Source organism: Emys orbicularis, chromosome 3 (genome assembly GCF_028017835.1).
Source record: "Emys orbicularis isolate rEmyOrb1 chromosome 3, rEmyOrb1.hap1, whole genome shotgun sequence".
NCBI lineage: Eukaryota > Metazoa > Chordata > Testudines > Emydidae > Emys > Emys orbicularis.
Window position 1 is genome coordinate 195967303 of NC_088685.1, and position 19008 is coordinate 195986310.

The 19008-nt window shown below is 43.7% G+C and overlaps 1 protein-coding gene across 1 annotated transcript in view; it reads right to left on the reverse strand.

Annotated features, from left to right (window-relative positions):
- Nucleotides 1-19008, reverse strand: part of USP34 (ubiquitin specific peptidase 34) — a 278527-nt gene that overhangs the window by 213083 nt on the left and 46436 nt on the right. The window contains exon 7 of the mRNA XM_065400557.1: nt 17047-17239. Within this exon, the coding sequence (XP_065256629.1) occupies nt 17047-17239 (193 nt within the window). The remainder of the gene's footprint in view (nt 1-17046; nt 17240-19008) is intronic.

A 19008-nucleotide genomic window follows, 5' to 3' on the forward strand; every position in this document is an offset into this window, starting at 1 on the left:
ATTATATATATACACGCACATCCACACATACATATACACATCCACATCCACACACACCCCCAAAACATGTAAGCTCGGACATTTTTATTCTGAAATCCATTTTTGGTAAGGACACACAAAGGAAGATACATATGTGAATAATTAAAAGCAAAGAAAGGGGATAATGGCATACAAAGGTGTAAGTAAATTGCTTAGAGATTACATCTCAAGCAACTATGAAGACTTATTATTGTAGCTCATGAACTGTGGAGGATGGGGGGATTGTTGGCGTTGGGGGGCGGGGCTCTAAGAGAACCTGACTGTATTGTTTTAAGTTGAAGTAAGACTTTTATTCTTCCATCCAATTTGAAATTTATCATTTCTGTATGAAATCAAATTTATCCTCAAACTAATGGTCATAACATCTGACAGAGGTATTTTAAGGTAACACACAGACATAAAAGTATACACTTACGACTGTGTATACAGTATATACCATTATAAGATTAATACAAAAGCCTGAGTCATCCTTTAACAGATGATAAATTAAATTAGGGCTGTCGATTAATCACAGTTAACTCGTGCGATTAACTCAAAAAAATTAATCATGATTAATCACAGTTTTAATCACACTGTTAAACAATAGAATACCAACTGAAATGTATTACATATTTTTGGATGTTTTTCTACATTTTCAAATATATTGATTTCAACTACAACACAGAATACAAAACGTACAGTACTCACTTTATATTATTATTTTAATTACAAATATTTGCACTTTAAAAAAGATAAACAAAAGAAATAGTATTTTTCATTTCACCTCATACAAATACTGTAGTACAATCTCTTTATCGCAGAAGTGCAACTTACAAATGTAGATTTTATTCTTGTTGTTACATAACTACACTCAAAAACAAACCAATGTAAAACTTTAGAGCCTACAAGTCCACTCAGTCCAACTTCTTGTTCAGCCAATCACAAAGACAAACAAGTTTGTTTACATTTACAGGAGATAATGCTGCCAGCTTTTATTTACAATGCCAACTGAAAGTGAGAACAGGCCTTGGCATGGCACTTTTGTAGCCAGCAATGCAAAGTATTTACATGCCAGATATGCTAAATATTCATATGCCCCTTCATGCTGCCGCCACCAGTTCAGAGGATATGCTTCCATGCTGATGATGCTTGTTAAAAAAATAATGTGTTAATTAAATCTGTGACTAAACTCCTTGGCGGAGAATTGTATGTCTCCTGCTCTGTTTTACATCCATTCTACCATATATTTCATGTTATAGCAGTCTTAAATAATGACCCAGCACATGATGTTTGTTTTAAGAACACTCACTGCAGATTTGACAAAACACAAAGAAGGTACCAATGTTAGATTTCTAAAGATAGCTACAGCACTTGACCCAACGTTTAAAAATCTGAAGTGCCTTCCAAAATCTGAGAGGGATGAGGTATGGAGCATGCTTGCAGAAGTCTTATAAGATCAACATGCTGGTGTGGAAACAACAGAACCCAAACCACCAAAAAAGAAAATTAACTTTTGCTGGTGGCATCTGACTCATGATGATGAAAATGAACATGTGTCGGTCCACACTGCTTTGGATCGTTATCGAGTACCGTGATCAGCATGGACACATGTCCTCTGGAATGGTGATTGAAGCATGTAAATATCTTGCAATACCGGCTACAACAGTGCTATGTGAATGCCTGTTCTCACTTTCACGTGACATTGTAAACAAGAAGTGGGCAGCATTATCTCCTGAAAATGTAAACAAACTTGCTGAACAAGAAGTAGGACTGCGTGGACTTGTAGGCTCTAAAGTTTTCCCTTGTTTTATTTTTGAATGCAAGTATTTTTTGTACATAATTCTACATTTGTAAGTTCAACTTTCATGATAAAGAGATTGCACTACAGTACTTGTTTGAGATGAATTGAAAAATACTATTTATTTTGTTTTTACAGTGCAAATATTTGTAATAAAAAATAAATATAAAGTGAGTACTGTACATTTTGTATTCTGTGTTGTAACTGAAATCAATATATTTGAAAATGTAGAAAACACCCAAAAATATTTAAATAAATGGTATTCTATTATTGTAAAACAGTGCGATTAATCGTGATTAATTTTAATCACTTGACAGCCCTAAATTAAATCTTCTGAAAATTTTTCTTTGAAAAGAAACACTCAGAGTTCACAGAATGCTAATTAAACACAACCAGAAATCTAAAAATCAGACACTGAATATATTAAAATGCTGTCATTTTGATGTTTCATCCACAAGTTATGTTTCTGGATAGCTTGCTTTTGAAGATCCAACTAGATGAATAAAATTATATTACAAGCAACCATATATTCACTTAAATGAAAAACTGATCTGACAATGTGTCCAAAGTCCTGTAGATTCCGTTACCATTTAAACAAGATTAGGATAATACTGATTCTATGCAATGTATGAACAAAGAGAGTTTCCTTTGCTACAATTAGTGCATCTCCTCTAATGTAAGTTTAACCACATTCCTTGCATAAGGAAAACTAATAATTGTATGTGAACTATTCACTGGTAAGCTCAAACCCACTACTTTTAATATTATTTCAAATATTTCTATATATTAATTATATTACACAAAAATGTGGATGTATAATTAAATTAGACCTAGAATTAGATTTAAACTCAGTTGTCTAGTATTAGCTTTAAACTCAGTTGTGAACAGAATTCTAATGTGATTTAACCAAAAACAGTGTCGACAGGACCAAACCCTAGTCAGAAAAAGATACACAGGTCCTAAGTGGAAGGGGAGATTACTGACCTTTCACAGGAGTGTTCTTTGATATGTGTGGTCCCTATCTGTATTAAACGCATGCGTACCATGAGCATTGAGCCGGATAATTTGAAAGTACTGTGTGTTGGTCGGGGCATGCACCCTGGTTCACCACATGCCTCCAATATGAGGGAATAAAGGGCAGGGCGGATAAATCACCTCTCCAGTTCCTTCTCTGCTGCAAATCAGATAAGATCAAAGCAGAGTGGAAGGAGGGCAGGTAGAAGAATACAGATAGGGACCACACATCTTGAAGAATCTCCAGATACAGGTCAGTAACCTCCCCTTCTTCTTTGAGAGATGGCCCTGTTGTACTCCACTGTGGGTGACTGACAAGCAGTACTTAAGTAAGAGGAGAGTGTAAGGGTGCAGCCAGTAGAGCTGCATGGAGGACTGCCATCCCAAAGGAGGCATAAGCAGAGAAGTCCTGGCACCAGGCTAAAATATCTCACAAATGTGTGAACGGAACCCCACATGGCCACTTTACAGATGTCCAGGAAGGGTACCTCCTGAAATGATGCCATAGTTGTTGCTTGTGCTCAGGTGGAATGAGCTCTTATCCCATGAGCGCACAGGGGTGTGGAGTGGGGGAATCAAAAGGTGATACAGTAGAATGCAGCCAGAGATCTATTTGGAGATTCTCTCGGTGAAGATAGCGTGCCCCCTGATTCTTTTGGCTATAGGTTTTCTTCTTTGCAGGTAAAAGGTCAAGGCCCGCCGAACATCGAGGGAGTGGAGTTTTTGTTCCTCTATGATGCGTGCGGTTTTGGAAAGAACAAAGGTAAGTGAATGAATTGGTTAAGGTGAAATTCTGAAACTACTTTAGGAGTGAATTTGGGTTGTAGACACAAGGAAACCTTCTCCTCATGGACTATAGCATAAGGAAAATCTGCCGCCATTGCTCCAAACTCACCAACCCTTCTAGCTGAGGTGATGGCTACAAGGAAAGTGATCTTCATGGAAAGGAGAAACCTGGAGCAAGAAGCTAAAGGTTCAAGGCTGAAGTCCAACCAGAGAGGAGGCTTCTGAATAGGTGGAAAGGTTCTGATTAGGCCTTTCCAGAATCCACTGGTCAGTGGATGTGCGGAGACCAAATAACCCAAGGTGGATGGTACGCACTGATTGTCATCAAGTGGACTTGCCAAGAGCTGAGGACAAGCCTGATGTCTTCTAAGAGAGCATATAGTCCAAGATGAGAGGAATATCTGCAGTTTCTGAGAGATGCCTCTTTGATGTGCCCCAGAAGAAAAACACTTCTATTTACCTAGGAAACATCTTCTTGTAGAGTCCTTTCTACTATTAGAAAGGACATTTCACACATCTGTGTTGCATGAACGATCTAAGGACAATGCCCATGCAAATACCAAGCCCTGAGGTGGAATGGACACAGATCAGGGTGCTTGGAAAACATTGGGAGAATGATTGGTGGTTGGGATGACATGCATAGGAGATTAGGAAACCAAAACTGTCTGGAACAGCAGGGGGTGATCAGGATGACCCAGGCTCTGTGCTGCCGGATTTTGCGTAGAACTCGTGTAGGATGACCAGATAGCAAGTGTGAAAAATCGGGACAGGAGGTGGGGAGTAATAGGTACCTATATAAAAAAAAAGACCCCAAAATCAGGACTGTCCCTATAAAATCAGGACATCTGGTCACCCCAAATTCGTGGCAGGAGCAGTAGTGGACAGAAGGCATAGTTGAACTGATCCGACCAAGGAAGAAGCAGAGTGTCACCTTAGGGTGGTACATTTCCTGTTTAAGAGGCGAACAGATCTCTGGTTGGGGTTCCCTATAGAGTGAAAATATTGCACAATACCAACTCATGGAGCTCCCACTTGTGGTTGACTGAAATATCTGTTGAGGGAGTCTGCAAGCACATTTTGCTTCACTGGAAGATAGGCTGCCGATAGGGTGATTTGATTGGTTATACACCAGTTGCAGAAGCTGACTGCTTCTGCACACAGGGAGATGGATCTCACTCTTCACTGCTTGTTGATGTAGAAGACAGTTGTAAAGTTGTCTGACATTAAAAGGACATGGTGAGCATGAATGAATGGAAGAAAGGACTCGCATGCCTTCTGGACTGCTTGCCAACTGCAGGATATTGTTGTGCATCCTGGACTCTCAAGATGTCCAGGTTCCTTGTGCTGCATGGCTGTTCATGTGGCTCCCCAACCTATTAGGGATGCATCCATAATAATGGTCCTGTCTGGACAGGAAGGGGAAAAGGGGACACCCACACATACCTGATGAGGATTTGTCCATCGTTGCAAGGAAGACACTACCTTGGCCAGAACAGTTACCAGGAGAATGTCAGGGGAGATTCAAGTATTCTCCTATTGGCTTTTGTATGTTACCATTCCTGATATCTGATTTGTGTCCATTTATTCTTTTACATCAAGACTGTCCGGTTTGGCCAATGTACATGGCAGAGGGGCATTGCTGGCACATGATACATCATACCAAATAGACTGAAGGTAAAAAATCCATTGCAATCGACATACTACACTGACTATAGTGAGAGATTGTGCCACACACTCTCAAAGAAACTGAGGAACCACCTGATCAGCATCCTGTACAGCAGACAGGAGAAGATCAACAATGGGCTCTCAAAACTGGAGACTCTCATATAAAACCAACCTTCCACACAAACTTCCACGTGTCTGGACTTTACAAAAATAAGATAAGCCATTTACAATGCACACTTTACTTCTCTACAGAGGAAAAAGGACAATAAACTATCTAAACTCTTACATGCCACAGGGGACTACAACAGTGGTACCCTTAACTCACCCAACAATATTGTTAATCTATCCAACCACACACTTAGCCTGGTGAAAAAGTCTGTCCTATCTCGGGGACTCTCTTTCTGTCCCACCACCCCCACGAACATGATACAGTTCTGCGGTGATCTGGAAGCCTACTTTCGCCGTCTCCGACTCAAGGAATATTTTCAACACACCACTGAACAGTGCACTGACCCAGAGGAACCCTCCTACCAACACTACAAGAAGAAGAATTCTGCGTGGACTCCTCCTGATGGTCGAAATGACAGACTGGACTTCTACATAGAGTGCTTCTGCAGGCGTGCACAGGCTGAAATAGTGAACAAATAGCATCACCATAACCTCAGCCGTACAGAACGCAACTCCATCCGCAGCCTCAGAAACAACTCTGACATTATAATCAAAGGGGCTGACAAAGGAGGTGCTGTGATCATAATGAACTAGTCGGATTATGAACAGGAGGCTGCCAGGCAACTCTCTAACACCACATTCTACAGGCCACTATCCTCCAATCCCACTGAGGAGTACCAAAAGAAACTACACCATCTGCTCAAGAAACTCCCTGCTATAGCACAGGAACAAATCTACACAGACACACCCCTAGAGCCCTGATCAGGGGTATTCTATCTGCTACCCAAGATCCATAAACCTGGAAATCCTGGACACCCCATCATCTCAGGCATTGGCACTCTTACAGCAAGATTATCTGGCTATTTGGACTCTCTCCTCAGACCCTACGCTACCAGCACTCCTAGCTATCTTCGAGGCACCACCGACTTCCTGAGGAAACTACAATGCATTAGTGATCTTCCTGAAAACACCATCCTGGCCACCACGGATGCAGAAGTTCTTTACTCCAATATTCCACACGAGGATGGACTACAAGCTGTCAGGAACAGTACAACTGATGAGGCCACGGCACACCTGGTGGCTGAACTTTGTGACTTTGTCCTCACCCACAACCATTTCTGATTTCAGGACAAAAGACGGTTACTCACCTTTGTAACTGTTCTTCGAGATGTGTTGCTCATATCCATTCCAATTAGGTGTGCGCGCGCCGCGTGCATGATCGTCGGAAGATTTTTACCCTAGCAATACTCGGTGGGTCGGCTGAGGCGCCCCCTGGAGTGGCGCCCTTACGGCGCCGGATATATGCCCCTGCCAACCCAGCACCCCCTCATAGAATCATAGAATACCAGGGTTGGAAGGGACCTCAGGAGGTCATCTAGTCCAATCCCCTCAGTTCCTTCTTGCTGGCTACTCCGACAGAGGGGAAGGAGGGCTGGTTTGGAATGGATATGAGCAACACATCTCAAAGAACAATAGTTACAAAAGTGAGTAACCGTCTTTTCTTCTTCGAGTGCTTGCTCATATCGATTCCAATTAGGTGACTCCCAAGCCTTACCTAGGTGGTGGGGTCGGAGTTAGAAGTCACGGAATGGAGGACCGCTGAACTGAATGCAGCATCACGCCTGGACTGCTGCACAATCGCATAGTGGGAAGCGAAGGTATGTACGGATGACCAAGTTGCTGCCCTACAGATCTCCTGTATGGGCACATGAGCCAGAAAGGCAGAGGACGAAGCTTGAGCCCGAGTAGAGTGGGCAGTGAGGCGCGTAGTTGGTACACCAGACAAGTCATAGCAAGCACGGATGTATGATGTAATCCAAGACGAGATTCGCTGTGTGGAGACCAGGAGGCCCTTCATCCGGTCCGCCACTGCTACGAACAGCTGGGACGTCCTCCTAAAAGGATCTGTTCGTTCGATGTAAAAGGCGAGAGCCCTACGAACATCTAGGGAATGCAGCTGTTGCTCTCGTCGTGAAGCATGTGGCTTCGGAAAGAAAACCCGGAAGGAAGATGTCTTGGTTGACATGGAAGGCAGACACCACCTTAGGGAGGAAGGTGGGGTGTGGTCGCAGCTGTACCTTGTCCTTATGGAACACCGTATACGGTGGGTCCGAAGTGAGGGCTCGAAGCTCCGACACACGTCTCGCCGAGGTGATAGCGACAAGGAAGGCTGTCTTCCAAGAAAAGTACAGAAGCGAGCAGGTGGCCATCGGCTCGAAGGGGGCACCCATGAGTCTAGATAGGACCAGATTGAGGTCCCACGTAGGAGCTAGATGTCAAATTTGTGGGTACAGATGTTCCAGACCCTTGAGGAACCTGCTGACCATGGGATTGAAGAAAACCGAGCACCCGTTTTCGCCCAGGTGGAAGGCTGAAATCGCTGCTAGGTGTACTCTGATGGATGAGACAGCCAGGCCTTGCTGTTTCAGGGACCAGAGATAATCTAGGATGGTAAATACTGGCACCTCCAGAGGGACAGTATTGGTCAGGGCACACCAGAGGAGAAGCGCTTCCATTTGGCCAGGTAAGTGGACCTAGTAGAGGACTTTCTGCTACCCAAGAGTACTTGCTGCACTGAACAGAAGCAACGCAGCTCACACGTTAGCCATGCAGCATCCATGCTGTGAGATGGAGGGACTGCAGGTCCAGATGACAAAGTCTGCCGTGCTCCTGAGTGATCAGGTCCGGCCACAATGGTAAAGGAATTGGTTTGGTCACCGACAGATCGAGGAGTGTGGTGTACCAATGTTGCCTGGGCCCCCTTGGGGCAATCAAGATTAAGCGGGCCTTGTCTCATCTTAATTTGAGAAGGACCTTGTGAACTAATGGGAACGGAGGAAAGGCGTAGAACAGATGGTCTTTCCACTGCATCAGGAAGGCGTCCGATAAGGAGCCCAGGGACCGTCCCTGGAGAGAACAGAACACCTGGCACTTCCAGTTCTCGCGAGAGGCGAAAAGATCTACATGGGGAAACCCCCACTTCCGGAAAACAGAACGGATAATGTCTGGACGAATCGACCACTCGTGAGCGAGGAAGGACCTGCTGAGGCGATCTGCCAAGGTGTTCTGGACTCCTGGGAGAAATGACGCCACCAGGTCGATCGAGTGGGCTATGCAGAATTCCCACAGGTGAATGGCTTCCTGACAGAGGGGGGATGACCGCGCTCCCCCTTGCTTGTTGATGTAAAACAGGGCCGTTGTGTTGTCTGTGAAGATTGTGACACAACGGCCCTGAAGGTGTTCGCGGAATACCTGACACACCAGGCATACCGCTCTCAGTTCCCGTACGTTGATGTGCAGGGTTCTCTCTTGTGCGGACCAAAGGCCCTGTGTTCGAAGGTCCGCAAGGTGAGCACCCCAGCCCAGAGATGATGCGTCCATGGTCAGTACTAGAGAGGGCTGTGGGGCATGGAATGGCATCCCCTCCGCACACAAAGCTAGGGTTTAGCCACCAACCCAGAGAGGATAAGACCTCCGTCGGCACCGTGAGTACTGTGTCCAACTTGTCTCGGCCTGGACGGTACACTGATGAGAGCCAGGCCTGAAGCGGATAGAGGCATAGTCTGGTATGTCTGGTCATGAAAGTGCACGACGCCATGTGGCCCAGCAGACCGAGGCACGTGCGTGCTGTCGAGGTCGGGAAGCTTTGGAGGCCGTGAATATTGGTCACCATGGACTGGAAGCGGGCCTGCGGTAGGCACGCCCTGGCGAGATTCGAGTCCAGGATCGCTCCAATTAAGTCTATTCTTTGGGTTGGCTGCAAAGTGGACTTTTCGGCGTTGAGCCAAACAAGCTCATGACAAACCGAACATGAGACCGCACCTGGAGCTCGGAGCGACCCCAAATGAGCCAGTCGTCGAGGTACGGAAACACTTGGATCGATGCCGGTGGAGCGAGGCCGCTACCACAGCCATGCACTTTGTAAAGACCCTTGGCGCTGTGGACAGGCGGAAGGGGAGGACGGTAAATTGGAAATGCTGTTGGTTGACCACAAAGCAGAGGAAGTGCCTGTGCGGCGGGTAAATTGCTATGTGGAAGTACGCGTCCTTCATGTCGAGGGTGGCGTACCAGTCTCCAGGATCCAGGGAAGGGATAATAGTCCCCAGGGAAACCACGTGGAACTTCAACTTTACCATGAATTTGTTGAGTCCGTGCAGGTTCAGGATGGGTCATAGTCCCCCCTTTGCCTTGGGGATTAGGAAGTAACGGGAGTAAAATCCCCTGCCCCTCAAATCCCTTGGGACCTCCTCCACCACTCCGATAGACAGCAGCGCCTGTACCTCCTGTAAGAGGAGTTGCTTGTGAGAGGGGTCCCTGAAGAGGGATGGGGAGGGAGGGCGGGAAGGGGGGGGGCAAAACAAACTGAAGATGGTATCCAGTTTCCACCGTGCGTAGGACCCAGCGGTCTGACGTTATGCGGGACCACGCAAGGAGGAAATAGGAGAGACGGTTGAAGAAAGGCGGGAAAGGGTCCTGCAAGGAGACTGGTGCTCCACCCTTGGGCGCATCTTCAAAAGTTTTGCTTGGGGCCCGCCGATGGTTTTGGAGGGCCCTGATTCTGGCCTGATTGAGGACCAGATTGTCTCCTCCTACCACCGCGGCCACGGCCACGCCTCCTGGCAAAGTCCTGTCACGGTCGAGGGTTAGGGTAGTGCACTGCGGTTAGGGCCGGAAGGGCCTACGTTGCGTCACCAGGGTATGCATGCCCAATGAGCGCATGATAGCCTGGTTATCCTACAGACTCTGAAGTCTAGGGTCAGTTTTGTCCTAAAATAACCCCTGGCCATCAAAAGGCAGGTCTTGAATTGTCTGCTGCAGCTCCGGTGGAAGACCAGACACCTGCAGCCATGAGATGCGGCGCATAGCCACGGCCGAGGCTAGGGTCCTAGCCGCCGAGTCCGCCGCATCTATCGATGCCTGCAGGGATGTCCTCGCTACTGTCTTGCCCTCCTCTAGCAAGGCCCCACAGTATGCCAACATTTTTATAGCTAGCTTAGAACAACACTTCCTCAGCTCTCATCCCCTAGCGCCCCTCCTCTACTTGCGTTACATTGATGACATCTTCATCATATGGACCCATGGGAAGGAGGCCCTTGAAGAATTCCACCTGGATTTCAACAATTTCCACCCCACCATCAACCTCAGCCTGGACCAATCCACACAAGAGATCCACTTCCTGGACACTACAGTGCAAATAAGTGACGGTCACATAAACACCACCCTATACCCAAAACCTACTGACCGCTATACTTACCTGCATACCTCCAGCTTCCATCCAGGACACATCACATGATCTATTGTCTACAACCAAGCCCTAAGATACAACCAAATTTGCTTCAATCCCTCAGACAGAGACAAACACCTACAAGATCTTTATCAAGCATTCTTAAAACTACAATATCCACCTGGGGAAGTGAGGAAACAGATTGAGAGAGCGAGACGGGTACCCAGAAGTCACCTACTACAGGACAGGCCCAACAAAGAAAATAACAGAACACCACTGGCCATCATGTACAATCCCCAGCTAAAACCTCTCCAGCACATCATCAACGATCTACAACCTATCCTGGAAAACAATCCCTCACTCTCACAGACCTTGGGAGGCAGGCCAGTCCTTGCTTACAGACAGCTCCCCAACCTGAAGCAAATACTCACCAGCAACTACACACCACACCACAGAAACACTAAGCCAGGAACCAATCCCTGTAACAAACCCCGTTGCCTACTCTATCCCCATATCTACTCTAGGGATACCATCACAGGACCCAACCACATCATCCACACCATCAAGGGCTCATTTACCTGCACATCTACTAATGTGATATATGCCATCATGTGCCTACAATGCCCCTCTGTCATGTACATTGGCCAAACCGGACAGTCTCTACGTAAAATAATAAATGGACACAAATCGGACATCAGGAATGGTATCATACAAAAGCCTGTAGGAGAACACTTCAATCTCCCTGGATATTCTATAACAGATTTAAAAGTAGCCATACTTCAACAAAAAAACTTCAAAAACAGACTTCAAAGAGAAACTGCAGAGCTACAACTCATTTGCTAATTTAACACCATTAATTTGGGCTTGAATAGGGACTGGGAGTGGCTGGCTCACTACAAAAGCAATTTTCCCTCTCTTGGTACTGACCTCCTCATCAATTATTGGGAGTGGACCACATCCACCCTGTGTCAGTATATTTATGCCTGCATCTGTAATTTTCACTCCATGCATCTGAAGAAGTGGGTTTTTTACCCACAAAAGCTTATGCCCAAATAAATCTGTTAAGTCTTTAAGGTTCCACCGGACTCCTCGATGTCTTGACCAGTACTCGAGGGCTGTTTGTGATTGAACTATGATATTGTTCATGGTCTGGAACCTGTCTTTGGGCAGGTACGCTCTTGCAGTGATAGAATTCAAGGTTGCCTCAGTGAAATCCCGAGGACAGGTTTTTCAGCATTTACGCTGATTTCCAGTGAGGAGAGAAGATGTAACATCATAGACACTAACATGTAGATTTCCTGGCAGGACCTGGTGACAAGAAACCAGAGGTCCAGGCAGGAGAAGACAATGAAACCACAACGTCTGATGTGAGCTGCTACTACAGAGAACTCTAGTACAGACTCTAGTGGCAATCACTATTTGGACATCACTATTGCTAAAACTAACTAGACCTAGCAGAAACAACAAGGAGTCTGGTGGCACCTTAAAGACTAACAGATTTATTTGGGCATAAGCTTTCATGGGTAAAAACCTCACTTCTTCGGATGCATAGAGTGAAAGTTACAGATGCAGGCATTATATACTGACACATAGAGAGCAGGGAGTTACTTCGCAAGTGGAGAACCAGTGTTGACAGGGCCAATTCAATCAGGGTGGATGTGAAGTATCAGAGGGTAGCCGTGTTAGTCTGTATCTACAAAAACAACAAGGAGTCTGGTGGCACCTTAAAGACTAACAGATTTATTTGGGCATAAGCTTTCGTGGGTAAAAACCTCACTTCTGCATCTGAAGAAGTGAGGTTTTTACCCACGAAAGCTTATGCCCAAATATATCTGTTAGTCTTTAAGGTGCCACCAGACTCTTTGTTGTTAGGGTGGATGTAGTCCACTCCCAATAATAGATGAGGAGGTGTCAATTCCAGGAGAGGAAAAGCTGCTTCTGTAATGAGCCTCCCAGTCCCTATTCAAGCCCAGATTAATGGTGTTAAATTTGCAAATGAATTTTAGTTCTGCTGTTTCTCTTTGAAGTCTGTTTCTGAAGTTTTTTTGTTCAATGATAGTGACTTTTAAATCTGTAATAGAACGACCAGGGAGATTGAAGTGTTCACTTACTGGCTTATGTATGTTACCATTCCTGATGTCCGATTTGTGTCCATTTATTCTTTTGCGGAGGGACTGTCCGGTTTGGCCAATGTACATGGCAGAGGGGCATTGCTGGCACATGTTGGCATATATAACATTAGTGGATGTGCAGGTGAATGAGCCCTTGATGGTGTGGCTGATGTGGTTGGGTCCTCTGATGGTGTCGCCAGAGTAGATATGGGGACAGAGTAGGCAACGAGGTTTGCTACAGGGATTGGTTCCTGGGTTGGTGTTTCTGTGGTGTGGTGTGTAGTTGCTGGTGAGTATTTGCTTCAGGTTGGGGGGTTGTCTGTAAGCGAGGACTGGCCTGCCTCCCAAGGTCTGTGAGAGTGAGGGATCATTTTCCAGGATAGGTTGTAGATCGTGGATAATGCGCTGGAGAGGTTTTAGCTGAGGGCTGCATGTGATGGCCAGTGGTGTTCTGTTATTGTCCTTGTTGGGCCTGTCCTGTAGTAGGTGATTTCTGGGTCTTGCTCTGTCAATCTGTTTCCTCACTTCCCCAGGTGGGTATTATAGTTTTACGCATGCTTGATAAAGATCTTGTAGGTGTTTGTCTCGGTCTGAGGGGTTGGAGCAAATTCGGATCCATAAACCCGGAAACCCTGGACGCCCCATCATCTCAGGCATTGGCACTCTTACAGCAGGATTATCTGGCTATTTGGACTCTCTCCTCAGACCCTACGCTACCAGCACTCCCAGCTATCTTCGAGACACCACCGACTTCCTGAGGAAACTACAATGCATTGGTGTTCTTCCTGAAAACACCATCCTGGCCATCATGGATGTAGAAGTACTTTACACCAATATTCCACAAGCTATCAGGAACAGTATCCCTGATGAGGCCACAGCACGCCTGGTGGCTGAGCTTTGTGACTTTGTCCTCACCCACAACCACTTCAGATTTGGGGACAACTTATACCTTCAAGTCAGTGGCACTGCTATGGGTACCCGCATGGCCCCACAGTATGCCAACATTTTTATGGCTGACTTAGAACAACGCTTCCTCAGCTCTCATCCCTTAGTGCCCCTCCTCTACTTGCGCTACATTGATGACATCTTCATCACATGGACCCACGGAAAGGAGGCCCTTGAAGAATTCCACCTGGACTTCAACAATTTCCACCCCACCATCAACCTCAGCCTGGACCAGTCCACACAAGAGATCCACTTCCTGGACACTACAGTGCAAATAAGTGATGGTCACAAACACCACCCTATACCGGAAACCTACTGACCGCTATACGTACCTACATGCCTCCAGCTTCCATCCAAGACACATCACACGATCCATTGTCTATAGCCAAGCCCTAAGATACAACCGAATTTGCTCCAACCCCTCAGACAGAGACAAACACCTACAAGATCTTTATCAAGCATTCGTAAAACTATAATACCCACCTGGGGAAGTGAGGAAACAGATTGACAGAGCAAGACGGGTACCCAGAAATCACCTACTACAGGACAGGCCCAACAAGGACAATAACAGAACACCACTGGCCATCACATACAGCCCTCAGCTAAAACCTCTCCAGCGCATTATCCACGATCTACAACCTATCCTGGAAAATGATCCTTCACTCTCACAGACCTTGGGAGGCAGGCTAGTCCTCGCTTACAGACAACCCCCCAACCTGAAGCAAATACTCACCAGCAACTACACACCACACCACAGAAACACCAACCCAGGAACCAATCTCTGTAGCAAACCTCGTTGCCTACTCTGTCCCCATATCTACTCTGGCGACACCATCAGAGGACCCAACCACATCAGCCACACCATCAAGGGCTCATTCACCTGCACATCCACTAATGTTATATATGCCATCATGTGCCAGCAATGCCCCTCTGCCATGTACATTGGCCAAACCGGACAGTCCCTCCGCAAAAGAATAAATGGACACAAATCGGACATCAGGAATGGTAACATACATAAGCCAGTAAGTGAACACTTCAATCTCCCTGGTCATTCTATTACAGATTTAAAAGTCACTATCATTGAACAAAAAAACTTCAGAAACAGACTTCAAAGAGAAACAGCAGAACTAAAATTCATTTGCAAATTTAACACCATTAATCTGGGCTTGAATAGGGACTGGGAGTGGCTGGCTCATTACAGAAGCAGCTTTTCCTCTCCTGGAATTGACACCTCCTCATTTATTATTGGGAGTGGACATCAACCCTGATTGAATTGGCCCTGTCAACACTGGTTCTCCACTTGCGAAGTAACTCCCTGCTCTCCATGTGTCAGTATATAATGCCTGCATCTGTAACTTTCACTCTATGCATCCGAAGAAGTGAGGTTTTTACCCATGAAAGCTTATGCCCAAATAAATCTGTTAGTCTTTAAGGTGCCACCAGACTCCTTGTTGTTTTTGTAGATACAGACTAACACGGCTACCCCCTGATACTAGACCTAGCAGCACATGCAGGTATCTTTGAAAATCAATTACTTTAGTTAATTCTAGATTTAGAAACCAGTTTTGCTTATTGATTAATTTATTTCTGGGCATATTACCAAGTCTCTTGCCATTTAAGCTAGTTATAACTCATCTCCCTCAATGAGGCTTGGGAGGATTAGATTTTTATGAGTAAAATGTTGGTAAATGTCGATTTTACCATTCACCCAAACCAACAAAAACATATTTCCATCGATGATAACCGAAATTTACAGATAGGCAAAGAAAGAAACTTTGAGAATTTATTTGAATGGAAAGGATATTTGCTTTCTATATTTTGATATGTGATGTTGAAAATTTGTGTTTTAACCATTATAAACAAAATCTCAACATCTACTGTAATGAAATAATTACTGTGTGATTCCCGCTTGTTGACTTCCATAATTTCCCAAAACTGTGAAAATTCAAATCAATAACAATTGAAAAAATATTTAAAAATAAACATCATCATCTATTAAAGTGATAAAAAAATAAAAATGCAATTCTGCCCAGCCTACCCATAATATATATATTTTATATTACAAGGTCAGATGCATCTATTGTCAGGGTACCTTTTCCCCCCTGCCCATTATTACTTTGTAATGGAATCTTTACGGCAGGAGGAATTACAAAATTATCAAAACTGAATAGAACATGGAAGACTGAACTGGTGAACAGAACTGATAAAAAAATGAAGAGAACAGCATAACAACAAACTGAGTTCCAAAGACATGACAGCTAGGCTTAGTAATTATTTCTTGCCAGGAGTTTGATTTTTTCCTAGTAAAAAATATACTGCAAGTAGGAGACACGTCAAAACCACCCAGAGCAAGACATAATTATTTTACAAAAAATGTACTGTACTCCAAATCAGTTTTTTAAAAGACAGTGTTATTTTTACAACTGAACAGAAATATGGGTTATTGATATCACGTTTTAAATGTTGTGATCATAGGTCTCAAAAGTTTCAAAGTAGTTTATTCAAACAGATTCTTTGCATGTTTGAGTCAATTTAGCAATTATGTACAAAGTTACCACTTTCATATAAATGTATCTGAATTTGTAGAAAATATTAAAAATGCTTATTCAAAGGAAAACCATTAAAATTACACGTTATTATTTTGTGTTTGTATTTTATTATTATTTTAGTTTTTAAGTTTCCAGAATTCAAAACTGCTTTCTTAACCTCTTCCTCTGTTGGTTTTTTAATGTTTTCTGTTGCTAATGTCAACTGTTTCAATCAAATTCTGAATGATGCTAATAATGCATGAATGCTCTCACCCTGAGGAAAAGGGATATAATGAACAATTGTCAATAAAAGATTGGACAGTATACAGAGGAATCCACTTATAGTGAATTCTGATATAGGAAAACTTAAATCTGTTTTTTTGTTTTTTTCTTAAGTCCTATATATTAAACTACGAATACAACCAAATATAAGGACCCAACTACATCATGGCTATCCCAAAATATGGTTAAAGCACAGTAACATTTTGTATAGTAAACAGCTCAGGGAAAAGGTTAAGGTCCAATATATTGCAAAAAACTGAGTCATGCCTTAATCATCTCTCTGAACACAGTTTATTTTAGCACAGACAAAATCTGATGAGTATGACAAAGGACAAATTACAATCCCCACTTTAACGACTATCTGTTTATCATGCATTTTCTGTGACTGCTTATAAGATGGTTCTGCTGTGCTTTGTTACTGTTTCAATAAAAAAATAATAATTTGTAAACAGTGGGGGAAATAAAACATTTTTTCCTAAATATAATTTTAGATTAAAAAAATCTTACTGTTATTTGACTCAGTCCAGCCAACCTCATTGTTAAAGTTGGAGACATAAAGTACTTAAACGCAAGATCAAGACTTTCTTTATCAAAACACAAGGCTGTATCCAATGGCTCTTTAACTGTACTCCACATTAAATCTGCCATGTTCCGGGCTGCACTCTGTCGCAACTCTTGGTCTGACAGTTTACATAAATACCTAAAATAAATTATACAAAAAGAAGAAAGAAGAAATATGACATGATTCCAAATAAAACGTATATGAAGTAACGGTCCAGCATAATTATTTCAAATATATATTTCTAGCAGTCTTTATGATAACAGTATTAATCCTAAAAATACATTAATATTAATATAATATAGTTGCAATGGGCAATCTATAACTTAGTAAATCAAATAATAGATAAAAAGAAGAAAAAAGAAACAGAGTTGTATAGAATGATTTAGGTTCTATTAGTAAACATGATTCTGATCACACAACCCCCAAGGCTTGAGAGACTGACCTGATGCCTGAGCAGCAACATCCACACTGCTACTTTTAGGGCACTAGCTCGAGCCCTGCCAACGTGAGTCTATCTACCTGGATTGGGAGACTCGCTCCCAGTTGCAGTGTAGACATACCCTATATCCTTGTCTGTGGCCCTACCTACAGGACGGATAGAACCATTGTTGTATAATCAGGACCTGACCTAGTTAGAGCAAACATTTCATATCCAGAATTTCTCCCAGCACCTCCATATGTCAACTGTGTTTGCAAGACACCTTCCATGCTGCATAACCATTTTTCTATCAGTAAAGTCTAGGAATGTGTTACTCGTGGGGGAATTCTGCACAACTGTGCAGGCGCAGAATTCATATCATCCGCAGATTTCTTTGCTCCCCCACAGAAAATGGGAAAGCAAAGAAATCTGCAGGGGACACGGTCCCTTTCCCCTGTAGCCTGAGCACATCTCTTTGAGAGCCCGGAGCAACTGGCAGAGACATAAATCACTGCATGAAGGAGGAGGGGTGGGCTGGGCGAGCATGCAAATGAGCAAGAGAGATTCTGTCCCTCTTGCTCACTATTGTGGGACGACCAGCGTGAAGGGGTAGGGCTTCAGGTTGTTTGGAGGTAGGCGTGAGGCAGGCTCTGTCCCCTGAGGCAGGGCAGAAATATAGCAGGCTATTGGGGAGTTGTTAACGTTCCTATTGTTAGTTAATTGTTCCCATTCTTAGTCAATTCCACCAGGAGTATAAAACACTTGTAAAAGTTTTAAGGCTCCTTTACATTGCCAAAGTGGTGAAAAGGAGCCTTGTTATAAATGACAGTAAGGGAATCCTCAGCCAGGAAGATCTATGTGCTTTCTCGCTTTTTTCCTGTGCCAGAGTGGCACAATGGGGTTAGATTACAGCCCTATTGCAGGATCTATTTTACTTACCCATTTAAAAAAAAATTAGGGCAAATAAAACGTTTATCAAGCAGTCAATATAATGTCTGGAAAATGCTTGGTTCTGATTTTCCTAAGTAGTCAGCCAGGATTATAACTGGAATACATGGTATTGATTACCAAGTGCTGTAACTTAACTTTCATGTGTTTAGGAAAAGCTGAACAGTTATTGTGACTTTTTTCTATATTGTAATTTAAATAAATTACCAGAATAATTTGAACTGGTGTGATTATACTGCATTATTTTGACAAATAAAATATGCAGAATTTTGCAGAATTTTTAATTTTTGGCACAGAATTTTTAGGCACAGAATTCCCCCAGGAGTAATATATGGTCAGTCTTCTTCAGCAGCAGCAATCAGTGTATTTCAAGATGAATCACTACTGCTGCCAAAGATACTGGAATATTTTACACAGAAACCAGAAATGCTGAACAATTTAAACTAGTCCACGATTTCCTGATAACGTCGGAAGCAAAGCCCCAAGGGATAGCTGGTGTAGAAGTGAACATGCACACAGAGTCACCTCTGCAGCTATGAAT